This window comes from Haemaphysalis longicornis, unplaced genomic scaffold (assembly GCF_048455015.1).
Source record: "Haemaphysalis longicornis isolate Haplotype H1 unplaced genomic scaffold, Haemaphysalis longicornis Haplotype H1 scaffold_4, whole genome shotgun sequence".
Lineage (NCBI taxonomy): Eukaryota > Metazoa > Arthropoda > Arachnida > Ixodida > Ixodidae > Haemaphysalis > Haemaphysalis longicornis.
This window is the reverse complement of record NW_027526361.1, coordinates 44,018,234-44,031,017: the sequence shown is the minus strand read 5'-3', so window position 1 is coordinate 44,031,017 and position 12,784 is coordinate 44,018,234. Positions and strand designations below refer to the sequence as shown.

Here is a 12,784-nt window from a genome sequence, read left to right as displayed (position 1 = left end):
TACGATCGTAATTTGAGTAACGTTGGTATGTTCAGCCACCTCCCCCTTGGCTCCAAATTTCACTTCAGATAGATGAACCATTATTACTAGCGTGCAATTAGCCCGTCCTCAGACACTGCTTGAATATTTTGCGGCGATGTAGCCTGCGCCGCCACTTCTGCAGCGTCTATCGTCCCATTCCCGCCGCTCGCAAGCTTGCTGTCAGAGGCAGCAATAAATCAGCGTTTTATAACACCGCAACGAGTGCGAAATTTCACTTCATGCATGCCCCGCGCCTCACACTCAACGCCGAAACACAGTGAATTCGCCGGCACCACGTTGTTTTTGAAGAACTCCCGTCTTTCGAGTCGCGCAGCTTCCCGCAACAGATCAAATGACTAAATGTAAACCCAGCCACCCCCATAACCAAAACCACTGTACAAATCGGCGAAGAGGCCGCAGCCTGAGCAACTGCTTCGCCCGGCGGCCATGTTTTCCAATCTTCAAGTCACGGCCGCTCGATGGAAACTAGGTCTAGTTTCCATCGAGCGGCCGTGTTCAAGTTCACCACACCAAGATGGCGGCGCCCGCTGAACGCTGATATGTCGTTCCGGAGGGCGCTCCGAAAATTGCCGTTTTTTCGTCAACTTGCACAAGTAGTTTGTCGCCTCAGTACGCATAAGCATTTTTTCAACAGGACTTTGGAATGGTTTTTGATAGGGAAACTTTAAAACTCGCAGAATGTAACATGTGCAACCTGACGCGACTTTCGAAAATCTGAGGCAGTTTTATGCGGTGTTTTATTGAATGATCAATCAACCAAACCTTTACAAACAGCATCACCTTGGGGGTGCTGAAAAATTATGCCGTCAGTAAGCATTTTTCCCCACTGAGACTGACGGGAGCGTTAAAATCCTTGGCTCTCAGACTGCTTTGGAGCAGTTTGGCGCAATTTTTGCGATTTTCAAGCTTTTGGAGCAGCCTGGCGCAGGAAAACACATTTGTATCAAAACTGCGCAATATGCGCAGCTGTCTCACCCCTGCACGCCGTAGTGGAGGGCTCCGGGTTAATTTTGACCACCTGGGGATCTTTATCGTGCGCCGAAATCTCGTACACACAGGCATTTTTGCTTTTCGCCTCCATCAGAAAAGCGGCCGCCGCGGCCGGGAATCGAACCCGCGACCTCGTGCTCAGCAGCGCAACGCCTTAGCCACTGAGCCACCGCGGCGGGTAACGGGAAACGTTTGCTGCCGTCACAGAGCAAAACAAACAACAAGTGCTCACAGCTCATGAAAAATCAAATAGAGGCAACTGGATGTGCGAACTCGGAGGGACATGTGGGAAAAACTGTACACTTGTCTAAATCAAGGAATTGCTGATCTGGAACCATAAATATCCTGATTTCATCCAGATTCCAGTTTAGCCAGCAGCACAGGTAACAGTTATTTGTGACCTTAGGCATTTTTAAATTTCTATTCTTTCCTTGCTTTCTCATTTCTTTTTAATTTTTTTGCTCAAGTTAAAAAAATTACGAGCTCAATGCCTTTAACACAAAAAAGAGCTTGTGAAGAAAAACCGGAAGTCACAAAGCCTCATTAAACTGTCACTGGTGGGGTGCAAAAAGTCAGCTCCATGCACAAAGTGGTTTTAGCCAATCACAATAGGTCTAGAAATGTCGCCTGAGCAATCCGACGATATTTTTTTTAAGCTCAGCTAAGTCGTGTAGGAGCTAACGAAGATGTATTTTGTGCCAGCTTGTTTGCAAGGAGGTTAAAACTGCAAATATTCACAAGTGTGCAAAAGGATACAAATTTTTGCACAGCAAATATTTTATTCATAGCAGATGGTCACCACATTTGGCTAGATTTTCTTACTTGGACATAAAACGATGCTTCAACTCCACCAGCTTTCCAATGCTCCAGGAAAAAAACACCGCAGCGGAGAAGAGTTGTGCCCAAATTTTAAAAATAGACGCTGAGACTTGGTATAAACAGCTTGATAGGTTAGCTTTGCAGCACCCTGTACCCATATTATGAAAAGCATGAACATACTGCATAAAAGGAATATCAAGCAAAATCGATACCTCGAGTTTTATTATCACATGGATTAATTTTTGTAGTTTATTAACTTAGTTCTTGTACTTTAGTTTCGTGAAAGAATCCATTACAAGTGGAAGAGCAATCTACCATAGTAGCAAAATTGCAATACACTGGTATCCTTTTACCACAAGTTTGCCAGCTCCGTCTCCTCAAGGAAGCTTAGGAGAAGGCGTGACACGTCTCTTCGCAGCATCCAATGTCCCCTTGGAAAGACTATGTGGTCCAGAGTGCTGTGTGGGGCTTTGGCTAATTAGGAGGAGCTTGGGCGGAGCAATTGCCGGCATATCCAGCCAGGCTAATGCCGCCTGATCCCACCACCACCACCACCACCACCACAATACACTGGTAGCAGCTTACAGTTTACCAGCACAGAAAGGAGACATTCAAATGAATTTGCCAAACTCGTGTCTAGCTACAATACGCCCTGCAACCACTTCCCTCCCCCAACCATCTCCCTCTCTCCCCAGTGTAGCGGAAGTCTAACTGCATAGATTAGCTCAGAGGAAGTTAAAACACCGGATACCACTATCAGATACCACACAAACTCCCTGCCCCAATGACATCACTCAGGCTTGCAGTCTCGTTCAATGCTGTATCAGTTATCTAAATTTTACTAGTAACCTATTTCTGACTATAATCAACTTTCGTTATTATAAGGCTAACTTTATATATGACATGCGTGCTTCATTATACTTTCTCAATTCCTGGAAAAATTATTTACCTGGTCATTTTAAAAGGGTCATTATTGGCTGTGAATCACATGTTGCCCTGGTCTGTTCCGGCCTACCGGTACAACCCGTTTTGAGCCCTCTACAATATTGCACAAGCAATAGTGGCTTGACTAACTTCCGAAACATCTTGGTATGGTAGGTGATGACCGCACAATGGAGAAACATTAACAATAATATTAATAAACCATTCAAGCAGGCCTTAACTAAGCACTTGTACTGGGAGGGAAAAGGGGTACAATACTTAACACTTAAAATTCAAACATACAAGGTTGTAACCGTGCCGCGAAATTGTCTAATTCACTTAAAAACGTTCTTTTCAGCAAGCAGCACACTCACTTGTGCTCAAATTTTCATAATCATATAAAAACCAGTTTTCACCTTTTTTTTTACCTGTCCATGCATAAAAACAACAACAACAACAAAAAAAACACAAGGGCTTATGCTGCGCAATAAGCAAACTTTTCCCTTTTCCCAACGATGCTGTTTAAGCTGACGTTGGGCCGGCAAACGTGCACAAAACCTTGCGATGACGTCATCACGCGTGCCGGCACTGCTCGAACTTTGAGAACACTCTGCCCAGTGTTCGTGGCGTGATCTCTCACGTGATCTTTCTTTTGCCAGTTCACCTGTGTTCGTGCCTAAAGTGGGAAGCCCACGACAGCTCGCACTACAGATGGCAAGTTCATAAAGCTGGTTGCTGCCGGTTCTAGCGCGTGCCAACGCGGTCCACTTTGGGGGAGATGTGAAAGCGTGCGAACAAAACTATCCGGGCCTGCCAGTCACACAGAACCTTCAGCGGCAAGTTTGGAAATCCATGTGATGTGCAACAGCCGCGTCTCCGACGAAGGGAGAGATGGGGCGACAGAAGAAGAGTATCACTCCCGAAGAAGAGAAGTGTGATGCGAAAGCCACTCCACCACTACTCGAGAATGAATGCGACTACTTCGATTCACTTTCGAATATTGCGCCGGTGAAGCGACGGCAAAACAGCAGCAAGTTGCAGAAGATCCGGAGTTACGAGCTCGTGTACCTTGTACATACTTTAATAACCGAGTGTTCACTGCTCTTTGGGAGGCTAGTGACGACACAATGCAGAAAACTTGACTGAGACTCGAAGCACGACCATGCAGAAAACTTGGCCGAGTCTCCAAGCATAATCACCATCAACAAGAGCCTACTCAGGCCACTGCAGGGCAGAGGCCTCTACCACTGACTTCCAAAAGCTCCTGTCCTGCCCCTCTCGAGTCCACTGTTTACCCCCGAAGTTTCGTATTTCATCCCTCCATCGTGTTATTGGCCTTCCCCTTCTTCTATACCCATCCCTTGGTATCCACTCTGTTACTCTAATTGCCCACCGGTTGTCGGTTCATCCGACTACATGGCCAGCCTAGGACCATTTCTTTTTCTTTACTTGAATTATGATATCATCTACTCGAGCATAGCCACGCATAAAGTTAGCTGAACCAAGAATAAGCTAGGAGGGGCCGCCAGCTTCGCTGTTTGCCCAGTCTTCGTGCCACTAGTGCGAAGCTGCCACAATTTTTTTTATTATGTTTCAGAAAATAAAAACAAGACAGGACTATTGTCACTTGCAGCATTTTTAATGAAAACGAATCTTAGAATGCAACCTTCATGCAAAACCTGAGCATGAACAAGCAAGGCGTTAACTCAATAAAATTGTTTAAAAGGGCCGTGAAGACAAATAACAACTTTGTTCAATTTGAAAGAACGAGCCTTTGATAACCCACTCGGCTCAATTCCAGACCCAGAAGACGTTTTTTTTGGCCAAGAAAATGCACAACATATTAAAAAGCTTGGAAATTTCACACTACAGTCATATAATATGGGCCAGAACTAAAAACCACACTTTAGCATCAGGTGATGCAATCAAACGGAACTTGAGACTCCACTACAATCATCCAGGTATGCTTCTTGGCAGTGGCTTAGGTCTGCCACCGCCAATCACACAAACATTCCGTGATGTCAGAGTTAGAAATCATGAGAAAGTGGCTCAGGAGTTGCCATCGCTTTATATATTTTCTTTAGTATCTCGATTATTTCTTTGAAGTTTGCCATAAAATTAGTATCATTGTTATATGGACATAGCAGACCTTTTAACGAACCAAATTAGTGAACCAAGCACGTTAAATCTGCCCACACAGCTGCCCATGCACTAAATAGCTAGCATTTCCAGCACTGCACAAAATAAAGGCAAGTCAAATCGGTGGAAATGAGGCTTATCGGTGCCACTAGAAAACTTAACTAACAAATTTTTATGTGCCTTGTATAATTTTGATCGAAACTGTTTTTGCATTAAAGAGAGCTTTACTGGAACCCGCCAAGAAAAATAAGGCATTTTTACCATGGTATGGAGAGAGTTACAGTTAACCAATAGTCGAAATAATATGGCAGAAGGAAAAAGGCCTCTTTTGGATGCAAGCTATGCCCCTAACCTTCGATCTGGTAAAGTGATACACAATGGTTGTAACTCTAGTCAGTGTGCCTTTTTGAATTGCATTCCACATCGATTGCCACTGGTAAACTCAAATCCACGAGACCACTAGCTGCTGTCGTAGTAGGCAAGCGGCCCCTGCAAGGGCAGAAATACGACAGGAAGAGACAGACCAGGAACTTCTCTCTACTCGTTCCCCTGTCCAGCACAAAGATGGATTAGGGGAAGGAAGCGTGCGCGCCCACGTTCCACTCACAGGACGTAGTGTGTCATCCATCCTGCTACGCCTACTTTCCTAGCACACCTCCAAAAAAATTTTTTAAAAAATACTACGCCCACTGCCACTCCTATTGTCTCCACGACCGGAAGAAGCATCACACCCTTCGCATGTCACAAAGGGCTCCCAAGGCGGCAGTGCAAGTGCACGAAGCCAGACACTTAACAAACCAAACACTGCAGCCCACAAAAGCACAGCTGTAGTATGCTGCATTGTTTGGGAAAAAACAGACATAATGGCCATTGTGACAAAACAGACCTTTGTCACCAATTATGACAGATGTGGAAAGAAAAAAAGTTTTTTTTTTTTCGTGCACGCTTTCTATAGAACCGAAACTTTGCATTGTTTAGGATAAAAAAAACCTAGCAAAGACAACTGCCACTACCGCAGCTACATTTGTCCAGGTGCGTTAAAAACGCTAATTTTGTTCATCTGGTCTTGGCTAAATGTGAAATGTGGCTTTATTGCTTAGTACCGGGGAAGTTATAACAGCAGAGTTGTCATTTGAACGAGTTAATACATACTTGCGAGAATTTGGAAGCACTGCAAAATGACACAAAACTGAAATGCGTTTCACTCCTTTGTCATGTTGCAGCTCTCTTAAATAGCTATAACACTGTCGTGTGAAATTTGTACCCACATCTTTAAAAAGCCTCTTCACTCAGAACCACAACAAAAAGCATAAAGCTGCTTTGTACCTTTCGATCACCCCTTGATGCACGTTTGAGCAGTTTTCTCACAGAAATTCTTGATGCGTTCATAGCTGCTTTCTTTAGCGCAATTTTTTTTCTCAGTCACTGGGAACAGAAACTTGATGACGATGACAACGAAGCGACGAAAATTGTCAGACACAAGTACACAGAGTGTGGCAAATGTAGCGTAGCCACTGAAGGACCACATAAGGATGGCTGACATTTTTTTACCTGAGAGATCACGCTTTCCAATTAGGGTTACCAGCTCTTCAATGAAGGAAGTTGGGACGAGGGGGGGGGGGGCGTACATAGGGAGCCAGCAAAATCAGTTTTCTTTGCTGCAATATCTTTCAGACAAATTCTATACCATTGCAGCCTCTTGAAGTGGCACTTCAGCAGGCTACATGTTGTTCGCAACACTTCCTCTTGCTGTAGAATGTACTCGTAAAAGCTGTTGCACTTCACGCAGAAGGTCAGCTTTACCTGCAGCTCTGCCTGGACAAGTTCAACGCACATACGATCTCTTTAGTCTCTCCACAAAGTCTTCCTAACCGAGAATACCTTCCACACGGTGGATTCGTAGGATCACACAGAAATTTGTAACTGGACAGTCCGGAACAAATCCGACAGATATCGCTGACGCAGGACCAGGACGCAGAGATGACGCAGGACCTGGGATGCTGTATGAAAAGTTGAGACAGTCCCACAAAATCCGGGACAGTTGGTAACTCTACTTCCAATAGCGTTTACGGTTTTTGTTTGCTGACAAACGATGACTTGTTATTTGGAAACAAATAATCAAAGCTGGCAGTTCGCTTTCCAGTTTCCCTCCTTTTCTTCTGCCATGGCATTAGAGAGCGTGTCATAATAAGCCAGGGCAAATGAAACGGCAACTTATTGACCAGCCCACTCTAATGCCACACCTAGGAAAACGTGGTGCAAATTCCCTGTATCCGTGTGGTGGCCAGTAAGGTTTACAGCCAGCCAATGGCATATCAGGTTGTGCTGATAATCTCCGAGACAATGAAACACGGTAAAACCAGCGCATCTAGAGACAGGACGCAAAGGAAGCAAGACGCAGGACTAGTGCTGGACATCAACTGAATAAACTTTGCCACACACAAAAAAGGTAGCTCTTGTGTTCCGAGACAAGATAGCTCTTGTGTTCGACCACACAAATCTTTGAACTCTACTAGTACCCAAGAGCAAAACATCTGATAGAAATCAGAACCGAAACAAAGCCTACCATTCGTGATAGCAAGACAACCTGTTTAATAATATTTACTAGCTAAAGCTAACTGTTTTTACAACATGTGCTCAGTAGAAGTGCCCAGATGTGTTCATTTTAGTTACGCGCCCCTGCACCTTACTGTGCTTTGCTTTTTGTTTTCTTCAGAAAAATGCTTACACAACTTCCGCCAATCCAGTTTTTCGCAATTCTTGATAAAAAAAAAATGTATGGGCAGGAAGTACCTCCTTCCCCCCCCCCCCCCCCTCAACTTCAGGAGAAACCCACCCTTGAGCTTGACGCTGAGCACGCCGCTGTTGTTCTGCCAGAGGACGTAGCAGAGGTTTCCCTTCTCATTCTCGCCCGGCCGGCACTCCTCGGAGCCGTTGCAGCCCGGGAGCGGGGAGCCGTCGCCCCCCGGCGATCCCTGGCACAGCGTCTCGTTGTAGTACTCGCAGCGCATCAGGCTGGGCGGGGGCCGGTCGGGGCTGATCGCTGCATGTGCAGGGCACAAACAAGACTCTCACGGCACCACCCAAAGAAACCCAACACCCAAGCCGCAAGCCGCAAGGCAATGTAGCTTAAGAAAAGAAGAATGTGAAAAACAGATGACCGCAGCCAGTCTTCCAGTGGCCAGCACCCGTTATGACAATAGGAATTTTCGTTTAGTCACATAACTACCTAACTGAAGCCACGTATGGTCGGTTTCACCACACCCAGACTTCACTCTGTTTTTCATCCAACCCATTGTTTGCTGAAAAAGGCAATGTTACTGCAAAATGAGGTGACTGCGGTAAACAATACTAAAACAGTTGGCAAATGGCATTAATTTGTTCAACCAAGGCGGCAAACTTGCCTCTGGACTTAAAGGAGCCATGAAGACAAAACACAAGTTTGGTTTATTCAAAAAGATTGCCTCCTTAGAATCATACTGACACCACTTTTAACGTAAAATTCGCTCAAATAAGCTGTATAATTAGGAAGAAAGGGAAAGGTCATGCGACCCACGCGCTCATTTCCCGCAACAGAACCTATGATGTCATACCAGCCAGCTTTGCGATTGGCGGAGACCGGCAAAAGCAAACGCAAATTAGGCAGAGCTTATAAGCCAATTGATGAACGAGCTATTTGCGCTTAAATTTAGGCCCCATTCTTTTTAAAGCAGTAAGAATGGTGGGACCAACAGTGGAAGTTACGAAAGCACACGTAAACACAGAAGTACTGATGCGTACTGCTGTTGGTACTGCGCGAACTATGCTTGGTTTAGCTGCACAGGACTGCGGGATTTTGGGGTAGTTTTAGAGGACACTTGCCGATTCACGCAAGCAACGGTGTATTACGTGACCATATTTGTCGAGCGAGCACTCTGTTTCACGAAACGATTATTTTCTCTCTGAACAAAAACAAGCGATGTTCAAATACAGTCAGAAACAAACCAGAGGCAGAAAACGGCTTGTCATGGTATGGTGGCGCCATTAAGGTTCACAAATGGTATACAAGGCTTTCCAATCGGCTGCAGGGCGGTCGGTTCCTCTGATGTCATTGCAGACCACGAAACACACGATTTAGCGGGAAAATCAAAATTTTAACTTAAATTGATTAATTTCTCACTGAGTAAAACATCATTTGAGTCCGGACAAGCGCTGGGGACATTATAAAACACGAAATCTTTCGAATAAAACAAACTTGTATTTTGTCTTATGGCTCCTTTAAAATGCATAGCATAGCATAGCATACCATAGCCAGCCGGCCGTTTTCACGCAACTGCTTTCAGTGTAGCCAAAGTGTGTAAACAAAAGGGAAAAAAAAAAACACTACAATGCCTGCCCAATGCAGAACCCAAAAAAATATTTTGAAAAAAGCTCTCCCACCTGCCTTTTCTCAGCTCACACCTACTGGCTGCAAGCAAAGCTCTAGCTGCAGGCATCTTTGTGCAGGCTGCAGATTTTCACACCATTATCTAGTGAATAGAACGGAATCGAATGGAAGCTCGCAAGAAGGAAATTTCTCCAAAATGTTGCTTTCGCTCACTGAGGTTGAAAGCTATTGGCACTGCTCATTTTGCCTCAAATGTTTGGCATGCACTTCACTAATTAACAGATACATGACAACATAACACTACCATTAAACTAGACTCCAGAAAAATGGTTGTGAAATCGTCCTGAGACAATGGCCACATGTTCCCTGCACAAGCCCCTCATAACTTGCAATGTCACAAACCGAAGCACATAAAAATGGCCTGCGTTTCCAAAACTTTCCAGTTCGCAGAAAAGTTACTGTGACTTAGTGTGGTGAGTTTTTAAATGCTTAAAGTATAACTTCTAATGACTAATGATGGTACAACTTTCAATGAGGCTTTTCATACTTTACAAATTCATAAAACTCAGATATGTTAGACTTTTAACCTGGAAATATACTCACGCATGAACACCTCATTCAAATGCCAAAAAAGCATACATCAGACCATTCGTAGCAATCAAGGCACTTGGTTACAGTGAACCAAAAACACACATGTACAATTTCTGTTCCACATCAAACAAACCCCAATGTGCTGGCGAAGCTCATAACTTCAACAGCTAAGCCCTATTTCCTTTGCAAGATAAGTTTCACAACATTTGCTCAAGCAAAACAATAATTAAAGGCATCACCAAAAATAAATTTTTGTTTGTTCACATTTCTGTAAAACCTAAAGCCTGTATGAGTCCATTTAGTGCAATATAAGAATGCTGCAGAGTATGTCATCGACTTCTTTTTTTTTTTTTTTTTCATTTTGTGCAAAGCTTAAATAGAACTCGAGTTTCCATCAGTCACACAAACTCAATTCAGTTTTTCTGAGAAAAAAATTGTTACATGAAAGTAAATGAGCATTGAATAGCTTTTGCAAGTTAGTGTCTATTTACACAAATGTACAAATTGCTTAGAGACACTAATTATTGTTAACTGAAACAGTTCTTGCCAGTATTTAACTGCAAAAATAAATGTCATGTAAGCAGTAGGCATACAAATTACAGACATTGTGGGCCCTATTTAGCAATTCAAAGTGTTTTTTAGTCTTCTTCTTTTTATTTTCTTGAAGTCTTCCTCAAAAATGTATACTTGATGTTCTTCACAGCCTTTGAAAAACGGTAGTTGAGATAATCATTACTAAACATGAAATTGACCCGTCAATGAAAAACATGCTCTAATTACAACCCCCTAGCAACACATATAATCAGTGCCTTGCATGGATAATCCAAGCAAGATTTACAACACAACTTCAAGAGCAGTCGTTTTCTGTTCACCCATTCGCATACAACAACCCAGTGGAACCACGTTCCAAGTAATGGACCACGACTACTTTTACTTCTATAACTGCTTAGACATTTTAGCAGTGAGTTGCAACACCACTGTTTATGTTAATTTGTTTAATTCACTTCGCCCCACTAAATGCAGGCATAATTGTTTTCTAATTTCTCAATCCTTTCTAAAACTTTTGCACTGAGGGAAATAAAAACAAAAGGGACAGAAGATGCAGTATCACCTGCACCAAAAGCAAAAGTCATCTTAAACTTATGCGCAGGCAGTGGCAATACCTTCTTTGCTTTGCCCCCTTTCCCCCTCTAAGAGTTTTTTTTTTTTTTGTTCTATTAATCAAACCCATTTTTTGTGCATTTCTCAACACAACCCAAAACAACCTGCCAGAATTTTACCTACAGCCCCCTCCTGCAATGCAACGTTTTTTTTATTTCACTAAAATGAATTATTCTGTGTTTCCACCATAAATACTTGTAAAAACAGATTTTGAGAGTACGAGCACTGAAAAATACGGATGTAAACCCCCCACACAATTAAAAAAAGAAAACATACCCAGCCTGGGTAGGATTCAGTGCTTGAAAATAAATCTGTTTATGTTGAAAGAAATGCTAATAGAAGACCTTAGAAGCATTAGACCTGATTCACTAAAACCTTGCACACGAGAAAGATTTCTTAGCACATTTTTAGCTGTCAGCGTTTTTTTTTTTTCTCCCGAAATAGTATTTTTTTTTTTGTTCATGAGGATCACAACAGACAGCAACATGGACTTCCATCATGGAAATAATGCAGCTGTCCTCCAAGCTATGCCCGCTGCACAAGGTCAAGATGCTGCCTCCTGCCTGCATAAACTTGGATACTAACTAGTCATGCTACTAATTATTTTGAGATTTTCAATGACTTGGATTTGGTATGTCCTCCCAGTTTATGAACAACTATCAGCACTACTGATGTGGGCAGAATTCAGGTTCTTCCACAACCCCACTACTTTAAAAAATGATATGCGATTGGGCTTACCGAAAGCTGTCACAATGGGGTCAAACTTTTTTGCACACCATGTTCAAATTTCCCTTGTTAAAAAAATTATTTTGGATATTGCCCTGTCAATGAAGCACTTGAAATGTCATATGCCCAGTACTGGATGGTAGCGATTCTTTAGCATATGTCTAAATCTTGCACACAGGCATTGCCGTTGTTTGCTCCCATCGTAAATCAAACCCACAACTTCCATGTATGACAGCAGAACATTTAGGCCACTACTGTGCTGTCACATGCAGCTTGACTTTATTTTTGAACACTTTTTTTTATGCACATCTATTTATATCTACATTTACGTATTTTGGTTTATGTCGTGTATATTCTATATATATGCTATTTTAATGTATATCTCCACTTTGAGCCTTATATCCAAGTTGCTTAAAGGCTAAGTTTTGTTAACCATAAAGCTTTAAAGACCCAGAAATAAAGCTAAGACAAAAAAAAGAAAAAAAAACAGCGACTGTTTAGTCTACAAGTTCGGTGCTGTAACTAGGTGCCCTTGTGGAAGTCGCACAGTTCTGAAATCTTACAAACAGTACAACTTTCACATTTGCAAAACACATTGTTTTACATCTTTTATTCATGGCGCACCGTAGTGTTTGTATAAAAAGTTAAACATTTTAGAAGGTGAAACCTCTAGCGCAAGACTTCAGCACACATTAAATAGAACTCCAGTTTGTCAACATTATTCCATAGCCCTCCACAACGTTCCGCCTAACAGCCTTGGTACAGCCAAATTTGACCTTTTTTATCCTCGCAGAACGAGTCATGTGCCTGGCTTTGATAAAAAATTTGTCTTTACGTACATCTGCACATCCATACATTGTGCAGTCCCTCAACCGAAATTCCATCGTGCTCGACATTCGCAGCATTAATGGGCAGCAGCTTGGGTTTAGCTATTTCAGTTACGCTGCCGACATGAGCTGCCGAGTAGGAAAGTTTCATTTTAGAACACAATGTGTACCTGGCTCTACGAAAAGCTTTCGGTGTATGTGC

The 12,784-nt window shown here is 42.9% G+C and overlaps 1 protein-coding gene across 1 annotated transcript in view; it reads right to left on the bottom strand.

Moving 5' to 3' along the window:
• The window catches only part of Put (activin A receptor type 2 punt), a 50,179-nt gene that overhangs the window by 34,441 nt on the left and 2,954 nt on the right, over positions 1-12,784 (bottom strand). The window contains exon 2 of the mRNA XM_077706586.1: positions 7,748-7,954. Within this exon, the coding sequence (XP_077562712.1) occupies positions 7,748-7,954 (207 nt within the window). The remainder of the gene's footprint in view (positions 1-7,747; positions 7,955-12,784) is intronic.